Source organism: Piliocolobus tephrosceles, chromosome 10 (genome assembly GCF_002776525.5).
Source record: "Piliocolobus tephrosceles isolate RC106 chromosome 10, ASM277652v3, whole genome shotgun sequence".
Taxonomy (NCBI): Eukaryota; Metazoa; Chordata; class Mammalia; order Primates; family Cercopithecidae; genus Piliocolobus; species Piliocolobus tephrosceles.
The window spans coordinates 31,476,628-31,497,982 of NC_045443.1; the positions used below are offsets into that span (position 1 = coordinate 31,476,628).

A 21,355-nucleotide genomic window follows, 5' to 3' on the forward strand; every position below is an offset into this window, starting at 1 on the left:
ACAGGTAGTGAGATGATTAACTGATACAATAAAGATAAACACATCAGCATTAATCTTAAAAAAAAAAAAAAAGACATGGAATTTATGCTTATGGATGAAATTCTTTTGTTGTTCTTCAAGTGAATGCTTTTCTGGACTCTTTAACTCTGTGAGAAATCAATAGATGAGTGTTAAGCCAAGGTCAAATTCCTTCCACACCTGTGCTGACACAACAGTCCCAGCCTTAACTAAAAAAGGCACTGCCTGGAAGCTGGGCATTGTGGTGGCCACCTATAGTCCCAGCCACTAGGGAGGCTGAAGCCAGAGGATCCTGCGAGCCCAGGAGTTCGAGGCCAGCCTGAAGAAACATAGTGAGACCCTGTTTCCAAAACACAAACAAAAAAACCAAAGCACTGCCTGAAAAACCATCAGAAGCAAGCCTTTGGAGAACATGTACAATAAGCTGTACACCTTTCCTGTTACTAGCCTGTCTGATGCATGGGATGGTTCAGTACATTGTAATCAGTTCCTAATTCAAAGTGTCATTTTTTTTTCTATTGTTCTTCCATGTTCACGTGTGTACAGGAATTTTAGACTCTATGCAGTACTAAAATCTGGAAGTAAATTTAGAAGTAAATTCCTATTTTGGTTGCTGGGTTGGTTTTTATTTTTGTATGGCAGAAGCTAGAAGGCAAAAGGGGAAAGAGGGAGTAAGTTCTGACATAAGGTGACTTTTAAAAATACTCATCAGCTTGTTGCTAGCATATTTATTTTCATTCTGAAATTTAGTAGGTCTTTTTAAAATTTTCTTATAGAAATCCACTTATTCACTTCAAGTAGTTCCATAGTTCAGGTGTATATACATAAATCCAAATAACCACAGAGATTCACAGTAGTCTCTAGAAATCAGTTCACCTCCACCAATAAACATTTTACTTTTCATGCATCAAATAGCCTTTTTTTAAAAAAGTGGGCCAAAGATCTGGCTTTTGATATTCAGACCCTCACAGACTATAAAATTTTAGGTCATCAAAGATTTGGCTTGTAGGACTAGTATGTCCTGCAAATTTTCCTAGTGAAGGTAATTACAAGCCTTCTGGAATCCAACAGAAAATTTTCATTTCTTTAGGGGTTATATAAAAAGAATTCCATTTATATAGTTTGAGGCTACATAAAGATTAGGAAGGAAGTATCAGGGCTTCATTTAGGTAAGAATTTGAATTGCCCCAAGGATAAACCATGGATATACACAGATTAGTTCTAAGATAGATAGGAAAAAGAATGGAAAATTGTTGAGTCTAATGAGAAAGGAACCTAAGGGCATACACTTAAAGAAATGAAGTCTTGTTAATATTAAAGAAGTTTTCTCAAACATAAGTGCACCAGGATGCTTTCGTAGTTCATAAATTTAATAACTGGCTTTTCATGCTCATGTGTGAGATATACCTTCCTCAAACTTTGTTACCATGTTGGCACATTACCTGTCTGATGTGGGGAAAAACAAAGCACACTAAAACATAACTGTTCAACATACAATATTATCCTCCAACAGCAAAAATATCTGATGAAGTAAAAAAATTATCTTTTATTTTTTTGAGACAGGGTCTCACTCTCTAGCCCAAGCTGGAGTGCAGTGGCATCATCTTGGCTCACTGCAGCCTCAACTTCCCAGGCTCAAGTGATTCCACCTCAGCCTCCAGAGTCACTGGGACCACAGGTGCACACCACCGTGCCTGGCTAATTTTAAAATTTTTTGTAGAGATGAGTTCTCGCTATGTTGCCTAGGCTGGTCTCACACTCCTGGCCTCAAATGATCCTCCAGCCTCAACCTCCTAGTGTTGGGATTACAAGTGTGAAACACCATGCCCAGCCACTATGTACCTTTATGAAAATTTTTAATTATTTCCAAAAATTCTCCAATATTGTAAATTAGCCTCTTGGAATGCATCAGCCCCTTTAGAAGGCCTTTCATGACAGAGAGGCCACTTAGTGAAATCCATGATACATTCCAATACAAGTATTATACCTCAGCAATCACAGAGGCAGAGAACTAAACTATACCCTGGTGGCCTAAAATAGTTAATATACAACCCTAAGTACACCTGTCTGTAAAATAAAATCTGGGAGACAGGTGAAAAAAAAACTGGTAGAAGAATCCAGTAGTCCTTAGAAATCACAGGACAAGGAAAGCTGGTATTATTTTCTGACTTCCCTTTCCAAAATCTTTGGAACCGTTTTACACTTACAGTCATAAAACCTAATTTAGTCACTCTTTTTCTCCTTTGATCTTAGAATGAGATAGAGAAATTTGGCTTCTGAAACCAAACTGTTAACTTTACATGGACAAGTTGTGACTTCTAATAGGATAAAGACTAAATAAATGATTTCTAGACTAAATAAATAGATTTCTTAGAAAAGGAGTAGGCTTATTTAACTATATTTGATCATAAAATAAGAGTAAATAAAACTGTTATAAGGTCAAACAGTATTAACAGATTTGGAAAACCTGCAAAATGTAAGTTTCTAGAACTTCTTTCTTTCTTTCTTTTTTTTTTTTTTTTTTGAGATGGAGTCTCTGTCTGTTGCCCAGGCCGGAGTGCAGTGGCGTGATCTCGGCTCACTGCAACCTCCGCCTCCCTGCCTGGGTTCAGGTGATTCTCCTGCCTTCAGCCTCCTGAGTAGCTGGGATTACAGGCATGTGCCACCATGCTCGGCTAATTTTTTGTATTTTTAGTAGAGACAGGGTTTTGCCATGTTGGTCAGGCTACTCACAAACTCCTGACCTCATGATCCGTCCGCCTCGGTCTCCCAACGTGCTGGGATTACAGGCATGAGCCACCATACCCAGCCTGTTTCTATAATTTAAGCATCTTTAAGGTAAAGAAAAATTTTAAATGAGATTACAGGCAATTTAACACACAATTTAATGACCAGCTCAATGAGCTGGTTGATTTGCTTTCTTGTAAAATTATTTTATCTAATGTAAAAATACTTGGTAAAGCAAAGTTCCTAATGGGCTGGAAGATGAAAAGTCTGCATTTAAAAAAGGTTAACAAAATCAATAATATATGGATAAGCATAGGCACAGAAGAAGAAAAACTTTAAAAATTTAAAAAATCAATAATAAAGCCACTAATAACCACAAAAGGAAAACTATGGTTCTTTTTACTTTGTCAAAGTTCTGCATCTGTTCCCGGTTGGTCAGCCAGGATTCCATATCCTGGGCAGTCTGAATGACAAACGCTTCGTAATCTGCAAACATCTGTGTAAAGCGGTTAGCAAAGACCTCTCGGAGCTGTACATTGAGCTGGTAGTCTCTTAGTTCTGCCTCTTCACACTGCAGTTTTAAATCCTTGTCTTTTTCACTCAGAGAAGCAGAAAGGTCCATTTTTTCCACAGCCACACCAGTCCGCTTGGCCAGAGCCTGCAAGCGGGCTATGGTTTCATTGCCCTTCAGTAACTCATACATGCTGATGTTATTAGTGGAGACATTGCCGTTCTTTTTGTCATTGACCAAGTCTTTCAGAACCATATTCTTCAGTTTGCTGGTACTCTCACTGCAATGTAGGCTGCCCTCAGGAGGGATCCCAAATTGAACAAGAACCTCAGAGAGTTCTTGGATAAAATCCACTTTATTGGGGAACTGTGGAAATTCTTCAGGCAACTCAATAAAATGGTTGTCAATGTCCACAAAACACAAATTAGCCTGAAAGAGAACAATGAAATAGAAAGGTTTAAAATAAAGGAACTGCATGTTCTAAAATATTCTTGCCAGCCACAGTGGCTCACACATAATCCCAGCACTTTGGGAGGCCAAAGCAAAAAGACTGCTTGAGCCCAGGAGTTCGAGACAAGACTGGGAAACACGGCAAGACCTTGTTTCTACAAAAAGAAAAGAAAGTCTTGCCAACTATTACAAACAAAAGCATAGATTATGGTGCCTTTTGTTAATCTTTGCAAGGTTTAGAATTTCTTATTCTTTAAAAATAACCTATTTTCCCATCATTTTCCCCTATATGAGTATTTTTATACCATACTTAATATATATGAATAATTTTCTCTGGGTCTCAGCAATATATTATAATTTGAATATGATTTTCTAACATTTGGCATCCATCAGGCATTCCTATGTGGGTAAGGGTGCCCAGACTCAGAAGACCTTACACATACATGGTATTAGGTAAAATGCTCACTGAATGCACTTGAACTTTCTTTGTCACTCCCCTGCTCTAACATCTGTAATTTAGAATTGACAATAATCACTAAAAACCAGCAGTTGTAGTATCTCCCAATAGGATGAAACTGGCAAAATCAATCCAATTCACAGATAATCCACAAATTTTAACTTTACTCAAAATTCACTGAACCTCCCAGAGCAAAACCATTTCAGAAGTCATTATACCTAACGCAGGAGGCAGAGAGAGGTGGTAGAGGCAAGTGCATATATAACTATGCACTTGATTAACCTTTGAATAATTAAGAGTTCACACAAGATATTTTTGAGCTGAGAAAAAGAGGTGACAGAAATCAGAAGAAATGTTTTTTTGAGTTTGTTTATACTCCACATTTGGAATTTATTTTGAATAAATATTTTAAATATTTTTCAAGTAGATATAGAAAATTCAAGAAGCCAAAGCATATGCATAAAGTTCTGACTATCCCTCAGGTATCTGTAGTAGACTCCAAACAGTATTTTATCTTTACTGTATACACTCTCTTCATCAGGACAAGGTTGTTAGTTAAAAAAGAAGGTTGTGCTTCTAGATTGGGGGGTGGGGTGCCAAAATTGTAGCCCATCACATAAAAATAATATTGATTACATTAATGGTTGAACACAAGACATGAGGTGGAAGTCAATAAACAAAATAGGAAGCTTCACTGTGTTTTTCTCCCCAGCTCCCGCACCCCCAGGTCACCAAGGGGAAAATTCATACTGTTCTTTGATCTAGATGGCAAAGTAAGGGGAAGGGGGAAAGCAACCAGTTGGGTCTTTGTTTTTCTCTTTTGATCTTTGTTCTTCATGTTAGATAACAATTAGCAAGCAGCATACTGAAATTCTAAATTAAGTTCAATAAAAACTCAAAATGAGGCCTGGCATGGTGCCTCATGCCTGTAATTCCAGCATTTTGGGAGACTGAGGTGGAAGGATGACTTGAGGTCAGGAGTTTGAGACCAGTCTGGCCAACATGGTGAAACTCTGTCTCCACTAAAAATACAAAAATTAGCTGGGCATGGTGGCATGCACCTATAATCCCAGCTACTCGGGAGGCTGAGGCAGGAGAATCACTTGACCTCAGGAGGCAGAGGCTGCAGTGAGCCAAGATCGTGTCACTGCACTCCAGCCTGGACAAAATACAGTGAGACTCTGGCAAAAATAAAATAAAATAAAATAAAAAATAAAATAAATCGATTTTCCTCCATTCAAAGCCAGATGATCAACAATGATTCCTAAAGCCTGATGTAATCTTTGAATCCAGCCTTTTAATTTTGCAGATGAAAAAAATCGAGGCCAAAGAAGTTAGGTGACTTTCTGGCACCTGTTCCAAATGTGTACCCTCAAACAGACTGGTGGTTTATGGCCTTTCCCTGATATTTTTCCTCACCTCCAATGTCAGTAGTTTTCTCTAAATAAATTAAGAGCTGAAATGACACATCTTGCTGAGACAGTAGCACTGCCTACACCATTCTTCTCTTTTCTTTCCTTTTCTTTTTTTTTTAAGATGGAGTCTTGCTCTGTCGCCCAGGCTGGAGTACAGTGGTGTGATCTCAGTTCACCGCAACCTTTGCCTCCTGGGCTCAAGCAATTCTCTGCCTCAGCCTCCCGAGTAGCTGGGATTACGGGTGTCCGCCACCATGCCTGGCTAATTTTTAAATATTTTTAGTAGAGATGGGGTTTCACCATCTTGGCCAGGCTGGTCTTGAACTCCTGACCTTGTAATCTACCTGCCTCAGCCTCCCAAAGTGCTGGGATTACAGGCGTGAGCTACTGCGCCCAGCCAGCCTATACCATTCTTTACCTGAAAGGTTTAAATGCAAGGTCACATAATTCGAATGGATGATTCAGTATCTTTAAAACAGAAGAAAAAATTTACTAATTTGCTAATCTAAATGTTAACCAACAACCTCCCACCACTTAGATTTTGTACTATTCCCTTCATTAATGCCTTCCTACTACCTTTTTCTATCCCTCTCTTCCTCCTATGTAAAGGGAAAATGATATATTTTCTGGAATTTTAAAGCTTATTATGGTCATGAAATCACTGCTGAGCTGAAAGTGTACTACAAGGTAGGAGTTCCAACACCACAGCTACTGGTCTGTCTTCATGATCCCACAAAAGTGTCCTATGTCTGCTTAGGAAGGGCCCAAGCTGGGGCTTTGATTATCACAAAGTAGAACAGGAAATACAAACTGTGTTATGAAAATGTATTGAAGAAAACTAAAAAGAAGCCCTGTCTCCAAAATAAACAAGAACTCTATAATAGGGCATTCTGATAAGTTGCTTCTCACTTTTAACACCATTAAATTAAAAAAAATTCAGAGGAGTATTGCATGATAAAAATTTATTTAACACCTCAATCTGACATTGCTTTAGGACTAAATATTTCTACTTATCAACACTACTCACAAGCCTTTATGATACATAACTACTTACTTCCTATTAAAAACAACAAAAGTGGGCTGGGCTCAGTAGCTCATGCCTGTAATCCTAGCACTTTGGGAGGCCAACGTGGGCGAATCACGAGGTCAGGAGTTTAAGATCAGTCTGACCAACATGGTGAAACCCCGCCTCTACTAAAAATACAAAAAATAAGCTGGGCGTAGTGGCAGGCGCCTGTAATCCCAGCTACTGGGGAGGCTGAGGCAGGAGAATCACTTGAACCCAGGAGGCAGAGGTGCACTGAGCTGAGATCATGCCACTGCACTCCAGCCCAGGCGACAGAGTAAGACTCCGTCTCAAAAACAAAACAACAACAAAAGTGGCAGGGCACAGCGGCTCACGCCTGTAATCCCAGCACTTTGGGAGCAGGAAGTATCGAGACTAATTCAGCTCTCTTCATGTTTAGTAAGTGATCTCACTTCTCAGTGTCTGAAATTGAGGTCAGAAGTTCAAGACCAGCCTGGCCAACATGGTGAAACCCCATCTCTACTGCAAATACAAAAATTAGCTAGGTGTGGTGGCGTGCACCTGTAATCCCAGCTATTCAGGAAGTTGAGGCAAGAGAATAGCTGAACCTGGGAGGTGGAAGTTGCAGTGAGCTGAGATGGTGCCACTGCACTCCAGCCTGGGCCACAGAGTGAGACTCCGTCTCAAAAAAAAAAAAAAATTTCCCTCAAAAGTAAGAAAACAAAGGCTTAAAGCTTAATCATATCTTCTGCCATGAAACCTTCCTATACCCTTACCCTAAAGGCATTCTGATCTCCTCTGTATCTTCTCTGTTCATTTATTCCTCTTACTAACTTACTTTTTAACTTGTGTTACTGGTATTTGTAAATGACTGTTTTGAAAAGCAGAAATCACCTCTTACTTGACTTGATGTCTCCCACTGTATGCTACACAAATAGTGTATGAGACAACTGTTCGGCAAATGAAAGAATAAGCTCTGAGGAGATGGTCGTTTCTGGGAACCCTAAAACTGCAGGCTGGAGCAGGAAGTATCGAGACTAATGCAGCTCTCTTCATGTTTAGTAAGTGATCTCACTTCTCAGTGTCTGAAATTAAGCCAGCTTGAGAGTAGGCCGGAGAGAGGAGAGCATTTAAAATATTCCCTCTGGACCAGATGCTGTGGATCATGCTGGTAATCTTTGGGAGCCCAAAGCCGGAGGATCACTTGAGCCCAAGAGTTCAAGACCAGTCTGGGCAATGTAGCAAGAGTTCACCTCTACAAATAATAACTTTAAAAAATTAGCTGGGTGTGGTGGCATGTGCCTCTTGTCCTAGCTACTCACGAAGCTGAGGTGGGAGGATCTCCTGAGCTCAGGAGGTCAAGGCTGCAGTGAGCTGTGCCACCACATTCCTGCCTGGGTGACAGAGTGAGACCCTGTCTGAAAAATAAGATAAATCATTCCCTCAGAATCTCTGGGCAAGATATGACAAAAACAAAGTTGCAGAAGCAACTGTTTCAGTTTTTCTCTTAACTTTTTGTTTACCAGTTACTGTGAAGATGAGTAAGAAGAGTAGAAAGTGAGGTACATTCCATGCAATTAATCTTCAGTGCCTTCCTTCCGCCCTCACTCTCTCTACCCTACTCCCTAAAAAACAGTATTACAAATGGTTACTTGTGGCTATCACTTTTAAACCATGGGGATAGTTAGTTGATGATTAATTTATAAATCTATGTAGTTACATTAGTTAGCTAGCAACTAAAATCATACCTTCTTAAAATAATTATTTTGCAAACTTGTCATTTTTTTAAACTATGTTTAGAAGCCTTGTCACTATTTTTAGCCATTATTTTATTTTAGAGTTTTCAGGGAAAGGTAGAGGGAAGTATTACTAGTGAGTGCATTTAGGTAATTTTTTTAAATGACTATTTTTATATCTACTTCCTTCCCAAAATTATGGGAAGCAGATTATTTCATCTCATTGTAAAATGATACCAGACCAAAGTGGTAGGCTGTTAGCCTTTTCTTATAAAACAATGATGCCCTAATTTATAGTTTCTACACAGAAGCACTGCTATTTTCACAGCAAATTCAGGTTATTTCATATTATTCTACTCTATGAACAGACGGGTATACGTATTTATTAAGCAGTGTAGATCTCATGAATGAAAAATTAGAAAACCACAGACATTAAGAGCTTTCAGAATCCTTATATTTGTTTATCTTTAGTGGATACACACAGGCACAGAGATGGAAAAGTTTCCCAACTACAGATATGTCAAGGTGGCACCAAAAAATCTCTCAACAATTGTTACAGAAAATGGAAAGACAATATAAAGTTGTCTTATAAAATGTTACATGATTAACATACACAATAGATCAGACACTCAACAAGAAACTAAAATATCATTACGTCTTCAAAACAAAATGCATTTGGCTAGTCTATTTCTTTTTCCTTGAAAGTTTAAAGGATTAACTTCTTTGAGCAAATAACATACTAGACTAATTTAATGAAAGTGAAAACAAGAACATTTAAGGAATAGAGAAAAGAGGTAAAACAGAGAAGAAAAACATGCACAAGCCCAAAAAGAACAACAGTCTGTATATGTATCTTATGGGATCTGAATCAAGCTATTTTCCTTTGAGTAAAAATGTTAATTTTTGTGGAGAAATATTCATTAGAATAAAAGTAAGTAGTGGAAGATTATGAGAATCACGACAGAATACAATGGCTGTGGCTTAGTGTTAAATTAACTTATTAAAATAAGAATCTCTATGGGAAATAAGAACAAATAAAGGTGAATCTCAGCATGATATTCTATTAAGAAAGATGTGAATTAAATAGCTAGTGATATAACGTAATTAATCAGCTTTTTAAAAAAGCTGTGGCACGTTCTCATCCATATTTCATTTCAAAGACTTTACATGGTAATCCTCAGTACCATTAACAATAGGTAAAAATTAGGCCAGGTGTGGTGGCTCACACCTGTAATCCCAGCATTTTGGGAGGCCAGGGTGGGCAGATCACCTGATGTCAGGAGTTTGAGACCAGCCTGATCAACATGAAGAAAACCTGTCTCTACTAAAAATACAAAATTAGCTGGGCGTGGTGGTGCCTGTCAGCTACTTGGGAGGATGAGGCAGGAGAATCACTTAAACCCAGGAGGCAGTGAGCCAAGATCCCGCCATTGCACTCCAGCCTGGGCAACAAAAGCAAAACTCCGTCTCAAAAGAAAAGAAAAGAAAAGAAAAAAAAGTAAAAACAACACGTGGGAGGTGTTATTATTCTTATTTTATAGATCAGAAATACGTTTTCAATAATTCTTATTTATTTATTTATTTATTTATTTATTTATTTATTTATTTATTTATTTATTTTGAGACGGAGTCTCGCTCTGTCGCCCAGCCTGAAGTGCAGGGGTGCGATCTTGGCTTACTGCAACCTACACCTCCAGGGTTCAAGCGATTCTCCTGCCTCAGCCTTCCAAGTAGCTGGGACTACAGGCGCGTGCCACCACACCTGGCTAATTTTTGGTATTTTTAGTAGAGACGGATTTCATCATGTTAGCCAGGATGGATCTCTTGACCTTGTGATCCACCCGCCTCAGCCTCCCAAAGTGCTGGGATTACAAGCATGAGCGACCGCGCCTGGTCTATTTTTTTAAACATTTGAAAGTACAACACACAGAAAGTATAGTAACTTTAAGGTGGCATAAAAGTTAGGTGTTAGAATTTTTATCTCAACCACCAAGCCAAGTTGACATTTAGCACAGATAACGGTCCCTGTATCTGAAAACAGAGAATACTGAAGTATTTGATATTTCCATTATCCCTAGTTTGCTGCAACATGTTACTTTTCAGTCGACAGAGGTCAAAAATCAAATTCACCTCAAATGATAATGATTTTAAAGGATGTTAAAACCTGGGTTGTATTGTTTAAAAACAAAATTTATAACATGAGTGAAGGAAAAAAATGTTACCAGAATAAAGCAATGAGATCATGCTACCACTGCTCCATCTTCACAAATTTATAGTTGTGAAAATCGGCCACTGTCTTGTTTTGAACCAGGTTTAGTTAATGACTGTGTGGCAGTTATCAGGAGTCTGCATTCTATAGCTGAGGCTCTCCCCTAGCCGTACTTGGAGATTTAGGAGAGTCAAAAAGACAGATAAAATTTGGACAAAGACAATGTGATCTAGCAAAAGTCGCCTTGACCTAAATCAGCAAACAGCAAATGCTTCACCATTCATTGTAGTTTTACCTCTTGAGGAAGTTCTAGTTTAGAACGGTCAGTTCCTTCTTTTGACTGAAGGCCCATCAGATAAGGGACAGGAGCATCAAGAAAATGTAGCAGAGAAGCAGGTAGGATGGGCACATAAACATGTTGCCATTGAAATGGGAACAAAAGTGTGGTGATGCCTTCCGCCACAGTCATCAGGCGTTGATAATCTGCACAGAAAACAAGGAAAAAGGGAGGGGAAGAGTGCAAGGAAAAACATAATCACTTCATTAGGCTGGAAAATGTGGATTTTAAGAAAAAAATTTCTGCGTTAAAAGTAAATATTTCTTTATGATCATGCAGAAAATAGCTCAGTTCTATTCCACTATAATTAAATAATTAAATGGTTTCATTTGAATAGTTTTAAGGGAGTGTGGGTAGGTGAGAAACATCATCACACTCTTTGCTTCTTAAAATCATGGAGGCCGGGCGCGGCGGCTCAAGCCTGTAATCCAAGCACTTTGGGAGGCCGCGATGGGCGGATCACGAGGTCAGGAGATTGAGACCATCCTGGCTAACCCGGTGAAACCCCGTCTCTACTAAAAAATTACTAGCTGGGCGAGGTGGCGGATGCCTGTAGTTCCAGCTACTCGGGAGGCTGAGGCAGAATAGCGTAAACCCGGGAGGCGGAGCGTGCAGTGAGCTGAGATCCGGCCACTGCACTCCAGCCTGGGCGACAGAGCAAGCCTCCGCCTCAAAAAAATATATATAAATAAATAAAAATAAAAATAAAATCATGGGTAGGCGAACTTATATTCTCTTAAAGTGTGGTAGAATCAAGAACCAATAAAACTGCTCTTGGCATTTATCCCACTAAAAATGTACAAGATACAGTGTAACATTATTATGATGATGATTTTTGAGATGAAGTCTCACTTTGTTGCCCAGGCTGCAGTGCAATGGTGTGATCTCAGCTCACTGCAACCTCTGCATCTTGGATTCAAGTGATTCACCTGCCTCAGCCTCCCAAGTAGCTGAGATTATAGGCGCCCACCACCACGCCAGGCTAATTTTTGTATTTTTCGTAGAGATGGGGATTCTCCATGTTGGCCAGGGTGGTCTTGAACTCTTGACCTCAAGCAATCCACCCATCTCAGCCTCCCAAAGTGCTGGGATTACAGGTGTGAGCCACTGTGCTCGGCCAGTATAACATTTGTGATCACTTTTTTATACATGCATGCTCACCCAATTCCCAATTCAGAGGCATTTTTCTTTTTCTTTCTTTTTTTTTTTTGAGACAGTCTTGCCCTGTTGCCCAGGCTGGAGTGCAGTGGCATGATCTCGGCTCACGGCAACCTCCGTCAGAGGCTTTTCTCTTATACATTATATATGATCGTGGCTATAGCTTTTGGTTAGCTGATTATACATATTTTAGCCTTTACTTTGGGAGTACAAGAAGTCAAACAGATATATGCATTCATAGTCACACTTCCTATGTCTACCCCTAACCACAAAACTATCACAGCTGGGTATAGTATTCCTGAGTTAACAGAAAATTAAGGATTAGTGTTTTTGTTATGTTTGATTTACATGAACTCATTCGTTTATCAAATTTAAAAGCTCCCCACAATAGTAAAGTAGCCTTTTAAACCACTCTGCAAAGGCTGCTTTATACTTACGTATGTCCACAATTCCTATTTAAATGTTTAGAAGTAGATATGTTGGCCGGGCGCAGTGGCTCACGCCTGTAATCCCAGCACTTTGGGAGGCCGAGGTGGGCAGCTCACAAGGTCAGAAGATCGAGACCATCCTGGCTAACATGATGAAACCTCGTCTCTACTAAAAATACAAAAAATTAGCCAGGCGTGGTGGCAGGCACCTGTAGTCCCAGCTACTCGGGAGGCTGAGGCAGGAGAACGGTGTGAACCCGGGAGGCAGAGCTTGCAGTGAGCCAAGATCATGCCACTGCACTCCAGCCTGGGCTACAGAGCGAGACTCCGTCTCAAAAAAAAAAAAAAAAAAAAAAAAAAAAAGAAGTAGATATGTTTTAGAAATCAGATTTTTTAATTTAGAAAAGCAATATGGGGCATATACCACATACATCAACTATCTAGGGCAGTATCCTATAATCAAATACATTAGAATTTCTGCAGCAAACCATGTATGTCTCAGTAGGACAGATAATCAAAGAATATGAATAGGGTCACTCTGGTTCAGGTCTGGTTTTGCTGATGAATGAGTTACAAAAAGAATGCTTGGTTTTTATAATTTTTTGGATTTGAGAATTGAACACAATGGATTGTGAGCTTGTAATAATCCTTTCACAGAATCCATTCTGAATACAGTAAAATCTTTGGGAGGAAGAATTTAGGGGAGTCTTTTAAAAAAGGCTAAGGAGGCCGGGCGCGGTGGCTCAAGCCTGTAATCCCAGCACTTTGGGAGGCCGAGACAGGCGGATCACGAGGTCAGGAGATCGAGACCATCCTGGCTAATACGGTGAAACCCTGTCTCTAATAGAAAATACAAAAAACTAGCCGGGCGACGAGGCGGGCGCCTGTAGTCCCAGCTACTCGGGAGGCTGAGGCAGGAGAATGGCGTGAACCCGGGAGGTGGAGCTTGCAGTGAGCTGAGATCCAGCCACTGCACTCCAGCCTGGGCGGCAGAGCAAGACTCCGTCTCAAAAAAAAAAAAAAAAAAAAAAAAAGGCTAAGGAAATGATCAGATGTTACTTGAGTCACATCAACTCAAAGACCTGACCAAGCATAAAGAGGATGTTTTACATTTAAATTTTTTCTTGTGTCATTTTATAATTTTAAATGACTACCTTTTTGGTAATGAATCATCAGTTATCCACAGCCCAAGTTTACTTAAAATTTTCCTTATTTGATTTACAAAGATTCAAATTTTAGGTGAAAACCTGTTTACAGGAATAACTTCTAAAACAAACACCAGGTGGCCTGAAAGGTAGGGGTCAGCCATACAAGCACAAAGAGCTAATAACCTAATTACCTGGGGTGGACACACACATTTTATCAGCTGAGGCCCACTGAACAAGCTAGGCTGAGACAGCTGGTACTCTCTGTGCAGGTGAGGCGGGTAGCAGAGGAGACCAGACAATCAGTTCCTACCACTCTGCTAGGAATAATCAGGCAGATGTTTGAACCATAGGCAATAAGGGTCTTTTATCCCAGGGGCGGAGATGGGGTGAGGATGAAAAATTGACCTGAAACCCCTGAAGTCGGCTGGATGCCCCCTAGGTGTAGAAACTGTGCCCTAATTAGAACTAACTGAAGTTCTGCACCGTCACAGGACTCGATTATGTCACCTGGCCCCCATACTGTCTCTCCTCTCTGTGAGTTTCCTAAGGACAGAGTGGCACCCATTTTCTCTGATTCTACCCATAAAGCACAGGGCCTACTTCACACCCAGTGTGGACTAACATTTACTGACACTACTAAATGTTATGTTTTTTTTCCTCTTAAGTTCAACAGAATCCTAACAAAATACCAAAAAAGGCTTGCCAGGCGCAGTGGCTCATGCCTGCGAACCCAGTACTTTGGGAGACCGAGGTGGGAGGATCACCTGAGGTCAGGAGTTAGAGGCCAGTCTGGTCAACATGGTGAAACCCTGTCTCTACTAAAAATATAAAAATTAGCAGGGCATGGTGGCAGGCACCTGTAATCCCAGTTACTTGGGAGGCTAAGGCAGAACTGCTTGAACCCAGAAGAAAGAGGTTGCAGTGAGCCCGGATTGTACCACTGCACTCTAGCCTGGGCAACAGCGAGACTCCGTCTCAGAGGAAAAAAAAAAAAAAAAAAAAAGAAAAGCCAAGCACAACACCTGTAATCCCAGCACTTTGAGAGGCCAAGGCAGGCGAATCACCTGAGGCCAGGAATTCAAGACAAGCCTGCCCATCATGGCAAAACCCCATCTCTAGTAAAAATACAAAAATTAGGCATAGTGGCACATGCCTGTAATCTCAGCTACTTAGGAAGCTGAGGCACGAGAATTGCCTGAATCCAGGAGGCAGAGGTTGCAGTGAGCTGAGATCGCACCACTGCACTCCAGGCCTGGGTGACAGAGTAAGATTCTGTCTCAAAAAACCAAAAAAACACACAAATAAAAAATACTCAACAACAAAAACCCACTAGGAGTAGGAAGAGACAATTATGTACAGTTACAGACCATGAAGACGAAATCCAGAGAAAACTCCTTAGATTCTACTCTGTGGTCATCATTTCAACCAAGGATTGGGGCCTTTTATATTCTTGTAACCTCAGTATTTACCACAGTATCTGACATATAATAGAGGCCAAAACAGTATTTTTGAATGAATAGATGATGAGTGGGAAAAGAATATATATAATTTTGCTAGATAGTTATAACTTAAAAAGACATGCTTAGATTTTATTCCATCCATGTGTTGTGGGTGTTCTATGTCTATTCTTCTTTCCAGTTCTGCATTCTCTTCAAGACTGGTTGAAGTATCACACACATTTTTTCTTTTCTGAGATGGAGTTTTCACTCTTGCTGCCCAGGCTGGAGCGCAATGGCTCAATCTCAGCTCACTGCAACCTCCACCACCCGGGTTCAAGCGATTCTCCTGCCTCACTCAGCCTCCTGGGTAGCTGGGATTACAGGCATCGCCACTACGCCTAGCTAATTTTTTTGTATTTTTAGTAGAGATGGGGTTTCACCATGTTGGCCAGGCTGATCTCGAACTCCTGACTTCAGGTGATCCACGCGCCTTGGCCTCCCAAAGTGTTGAGATTACAGGCGTGAGCCACTGCGCCCGGCTCACACATTTTTTAATAATGCAATTATTCAGCAGAAACAAGACAATTCTTTTTAACTGAATCAAGAAATAAAAGGCAGAGTTTTCTTCTTTAAGCATTTTTTAAAAATTTAAGTATTTTAGGAAAGTCTTTTTATAATTGATACTCAAAGTGATGAATGCATAAAAGAAATCATTTTAATATTTAAGACAGGCCTCAGCATGGCACATGAGGCTCTTCATGATTTGGCTCGTCTGCCTCATTCCTTATCACCACTCCATATGCAGAAAGATCATCTGCTTGCAGTCCATATTTTCACAGGCCCTGTGCCCCTTGTATATTGTTTTCCTCTGCCCAGAATGTCCCTTCCTCTCACACTGCCTGACTAGGTTCCACTTTTTCCTCAGGCAATTGCTTGGAAAGCCTTTCCTAACACTTCTTATCACCACCAGGCTACTATCTACATGCTTCAACAGTACCCTATCTGTATTTCCATCACAGGAATTATTCATCTCACTAAAACATTACAATTCTGTCATAATTCTCTCTTTATGGTCTCTCTTCCCCAATACACCATCATCTCCTACAGAGCAATATCTGTATTCTTCTTTTTATTTATTTTTGGAGACAGGGTCTCACTTTTTCATCTAGGCCGGAGTACAGTGGTGCAGTCTTGGCTCACTGCAGCCTCTGCCTCCTAGGTTCAAGCGATTCTCACACCTCACCCTCCCGAGTAGCTTGTATTACAGCTGTACACCACCACGCCCGGCTTTTTGTGTTTTTTGTAGAATGGAGTTTCGCCATGTTGGCCAGGCTGGTCTTGAACTCCTGACCTCAAGTGATCTGCCTGCCTCCGCCTCCCAAAGTGCTGAGATTACAGGCATGAGCCACTGCGCCTGGACATGTCTGTATTTTTAATCTCAGAATTGTTAATATTCAACATATGATCTACTACATGGTGAGTAGCCAGTATATATGCTTTGGGAAATTAATATGTTAACATCCAAGGCATGTAAAATGAAATAAAAGTAGACATTAAAAAATTAAGCTTGACTATGTTACACAATAAAAACATACTGTCAAAAATTTGCCTAGTGGTGGGCTCTGGAACAGATCTCAAGGTGGCAATGGCCTCTGCTGCCTCAGCCCCTGCCATGCTGTCCACTAGCATTACTGTGGAGAATAAGATCAGCCCCTCAAAGGCAACAGAGGGGGATGGGTCTGGAGCTGCAGCTGGTGGCAGAGGAACCATGGTGGTGCAGATCAGGAGCTGTGTCTAGCAAGCTTTATGCCTTGCCAAGCACTGCCAAGGGAGATGTGAAGCTGCTAGTGGTGTTCAGCATGCCTCTGGTAGACTTCCTGATGTAGCTGGAAGATTATACACTTATGATCCTGGATGCTGTGACTGACTACTTTTTATTTTTATTTTTGAGACAGAGTCTCACTCTGTTGCCCAGGCTGGAGTGCAGTGGCATGAACTTGCCTCACAGCAACCTCTGCCTCCCGGGTTCAAGTGGTTCTCCTGCCTCAGCACCCCCAGCAGCTGGGATTACAGGCGCACGCCACCAGGCCTGGCTAATTTTTGTATTTTTGTAGAGATGGGGTTTCACTATGTTGGCCAGATTAGTCTCAAACTCCTGACCTCAAGTAATCTGCCTGTCTCAGCCTTCTAAAGTGCAGAGATTACAGGCGTGAGCCATGCGCCCGGCCCTATGTGATTATTATCTGAATTATGTTGGCTTTGAGGTCTCAGACACATGCATAACTTGGTTTATCTCCCTAGTTTCACAGAAATTTATCTCAGGCATTGTCAACAATGACTTACGGCACTAGAAAATGAAAGGCACAGCTTCTGGCAGCTCCTGAAGTAAGAGCAAAGACTAATCATGGAGTACTTGACCCTTGTCCTCAGTATGACATCAGTGTGGGGCCACCACACCACCTAAGCCACCCAACCTAAACATGTTTGTCTGTAACAAGCTTCACTGTGACCAAAAAATGTCAAAGAAAGGGCTAATTATAGATTAAACACAGGTAAAGAGAGAATTCATAAAGTAGGAGATAGATGTGGAGAAATTACCCAGAATGCAGCACAGAGACACACAGAAAATGGGAATGAGGCCAGGTGTGGTGGCTCATGCCTGTGATCTCAGCACTTTGGGAGGCCAAGGCGGGTGGATCACGAAGTCAAAAGATCGAGACCATCCTGGTCAAAATGGTGAAACCTCATCTCTACTAAAAATACAAAAATTAGCTGGGTGTGGTGGCATGCGCCTGTAGTTCCAGCTACTCAGGAGGCTGAGACAGGAGAACTGCTTGAACCCGGGAGGCAGAGGTTACAGTGAGCAGAGTTCACACCACTGCACTCCATCCTGGGCAACAGAGTGAGACTCTGTCTCAAAACAATAACAATAACAATAACAACAACAACAACAAAAACGTTTAATTAGAGTTTCAGGAGGATTTAAAAAAGATACATGAAAGCAATATTTACCAAGATAGTCGAGAATTTTCCAAAATGGGTAAACGACATTAATTCTTAAATTTCAGGAAACATAATGAATCACAAGCAGAACAAATAAAGCAAGCCTCATTCAGATAAATCAGTCACAATATTGGACACCAAAGACAGAAAATCTTAAATATAACCAGAGTTGAAATGACAGATTTCTGGCTAATGAATAACGATGACAGTCATTCATTAGAACGACATTAGAAGTGATAGCTGACTTCTCAACAGCAACACAGGAAACCAGAAGATGATAGAATATTATCCTCAGAGTACTAAGAGAAAAAAAAAAAAAACAACTTTTAACATAGAATTTAACATCCAATGAACTATTTAAGATGATAGAACATTATCCTCAGTGTATTAAGAGAAAAAGAAAAACTTTTAATGTAGAATTTAACATCCAACGAACTATTTTTCAAAAACAAGGACAAAACAAAATCTAACAGAGAAAGCTACCTCAGGAAAGGAACTTATAAGAATACATGTTAGGAAGAAGACTGATCTCAGAAGAAACCTCTAAGATTGAAATAAAATTGTGAATTTTCAAAAACTAATAACTGAGGCTGGGTGCAGTGGCTCACACCTATAATCCCAGCACTTTGGGAGGCTGAGGCAGAGGACTGCTTGAGCCTAGGACTTCACGAGCAGCCTGGACAAGATAGTGAGACCCCCATTTCTACAAAAAAAAAAAAAAAAAATTTAGCCCAGCTTGGTGGTGTGTGCCTGTAGTCCCAGCTATCAGGAGGCTGAGGCAGTAGGATCGCTTGAGTCTAGGAGTTCAAGGCTGCAATGAGTTATGGTTGCATCACTGCACTCCAGCCTAGGTAACAGAGTGAGACCTTGTTTCAAAGAAAAACAAAATAAGGTCACTATGAGTAAATTTAAACAAAACCAAGTGTATAGAATAAAAATGTCTAATTTGAGGGATTACTAAAACTGAACAATCATAACAAGTAAGCCATGATGGGCATGGAGTTAAAGCATTTTATAGTATCTGTAAAGATTCTATAGCATAAGAGTAACTGTTCATGTTGAAATCTCAAAATTTACCATTAAGAGCATATAACATCTAAACAGAAAAAACTACAATGAGAAAAAAATTTTAATCAATTCAAAACATCAAAAACAAAAAGAGAGAGAGAGAAAAGCAAGACAAATGGCCAAAATAAATGAAAATTTAAAAATTCTTAGAACGAGCCAGGTATGGTGGCTCACACCTCTAATCCCAGAACTTTGAGAGGCCGAGGTGAAAGGATTGCTTGAGCCTAGGAGTTCCAGACCGGCCTGGGCAACATACAGAGACCCCACCTTTAAAAAAAATTAAAAATTGGCCAGGTATGGTGGTGTGCACCTGCAGTCCCAGCTACAAGGGAGGTTGAGGTGGGAGGATGGCTTGAGCCTGAGAAGTTGAGGCTACAGTGAGCTGTGATCACACCACTGCATTCCAGTCTGGGTGACAGAGAAAGACCCTGTCTCAAAAAAAAAAAATATATATATATATATATATATATATTTAGAATTCAATGATAAAGAAAGTATCAGATACTAAGACTTGTGGGATGCACCTATCACAGGACTCAACTGCTTACTGATTTTGGTGGGCAGGTGGGGAGAAAGAAAGGTTTAGTAAGCCCAAAGAAAGTAGCAGAAAGAAGTGAATAATAAAAATAAAACCACAAATTAATAAAACATAAAACAAAGGTACAATAGAGGATACCAATGAAAGTAAAAGCTGGTTCTTTAAAAAGAGTAATAGGGCTGGGCACAATGGCTCATGCCTGTGATCCCAGCACTTTGGGAGGCCAACACAGGAGGATCGCTTGAGCCCAGGAGTTTAGGACTAGTCTGGCCAACACAGTGAGACCTTGTCATTTCAAAAAATAAAAAAAATTAGCCAGGCATGGTGGCATGCACCTGTAGTTCCAGCTACTTGGGAGGCTAAGGCAGGAGGATTGCCTGAGCCCAGGGAGGTCAAGACTGCAGTGAGCCTTGATCATGCTATTGCACTCCAGGATGGGCAACAGGGTGAGGCCCTGTCTCAAGAAACCAAACAAACAAAAAGAAGTAATATAATTGACAAACTTCAGGTAAAAATAACTGGGGAAAAAAGACTGCACAAACAGTATTAGGAATGAAAAGGAGGACAAAACTACAGATATAACAGGGGTCAAGAAAATAAGGAAATATTAAGACTTTTTACTAATAAATTGAAAGCTTAATAAACATTTTCTCAGAGAAAATAATAGTAAGGACAAAAATTTATTCAAGAAAAAAACAGAGGTGGCCAGGCGCACTGCCTCAGGCCTGTAATCCCAGCACTTTGGGAGGCCGAGGCAGGTGGATCACTAGAGGTCAGGGGTTCAAGACCAGCCTGGCCAACATGGTGAAACCTGTCTCTACTAAAAATACAAAAATTAGCTAGCTGTGGTGGCATGTGCCTATAATCCCAGCTACTCAGGAGGCTGAGGCAGGAGAATCACCTGAACCCGGAGGCAGAGGTTGCAGTGAGCTGAGATCATGCCACTGCACTCTAGCCTGGGTGACAGAGCCAGACTCCATCGCAAAAAAAAAAAAAGAAAGAAGAAGAAATATAGAGGAGCTTCTGGACTGGCAAACACATTAAGGTGCTGGATAAGACCAAGGAAAGCAGAGCAGCTCTGCACCCACTCCTACACCTTTTATACCTCTCTTCCATTTGGCTGTTTATACCTTTACAATAAACCAGTTACAGTAAGTAAACTGCTTTCTTGAGTTCTGTGAATCATTCTGCGAATTTATAGAACTTGAGGGGTTGGGGAATGGTGGTGGAGAACCCCTGATTTTGCAGTCATCCAAGAAAAAATGTATGTGGCCTGGTGCTATGGTTTGGACATGGTAGTTTGGCCCCAATGTTGGAGGTGAGGTATTTGGGTCCTGGGGGTGGATCTCTCATGAATGGCTTTGTGCCATTCTCATGGTTGTAAGTGAGTAGTTTTCACTCTTAGTTTCCATGAAAATTGGTTATTGAAAAGAGTCTGGCATCTCCCTCCTCTCTCTTGCTTCCTTCCTCTTGCCATGTGATTCTGGCTCCCCTTCACCTCCTGCCATGAGTAGATGCTTCCCAAGGCCCTCATCAGAAGCAGATTCTAGCACATGCACAGAACTGTGAGCCAAATAAACCTCTTTTCTTTTTTCTTTGAGACAGGGTCTCGCTCTGTCATGAGGCTGTACTGCAGTGACATAATCATGGCTCACTGCAGCCTCTAACTCCTGGGCTCAGGTGATC

General features: G+C 40.7%; 1 protein-coding gene and 1 non-coding gene across 3 annotated transcripts in view; one reads left to right on the forward strand and one right to left on the reverse strand.

Annotated features, from left to right (window-relative positions):
• Window positions 1–21,355, reverse strand: part of DENND5B (DENN domain containing 5B) — a 215,925-nt gene that overhangs the window by 72,033 nt on the left and 122,537 nt on the right. For both annotated transcript variants that reach the window (XM_023208973.2, XM_023208972.2), the window contains 2 exons: window positions 10,846–11,033; window positions 3,149–3,685 (listed from right to left, as the gene is read on the reverse strand). In XM_023208973.2, the coding sequence (XP_023064741.1) occupies window positions 3,149–3,685; window positions 10,846–11,033 (725 nt within the window). The remainder of the gene's footprint in view (window positions 1–3,148; window positions 3,686–10,845; window positions 11,034–21,355) is intronic.
• On the forward strand, window positions 1,367–1,470 carry LOC111540671. The gene has a single exon (XR_002731048.1). It is a non-coding gene; the product is annotated as a small nucleolar RNA U13 (small nucleolar RNA).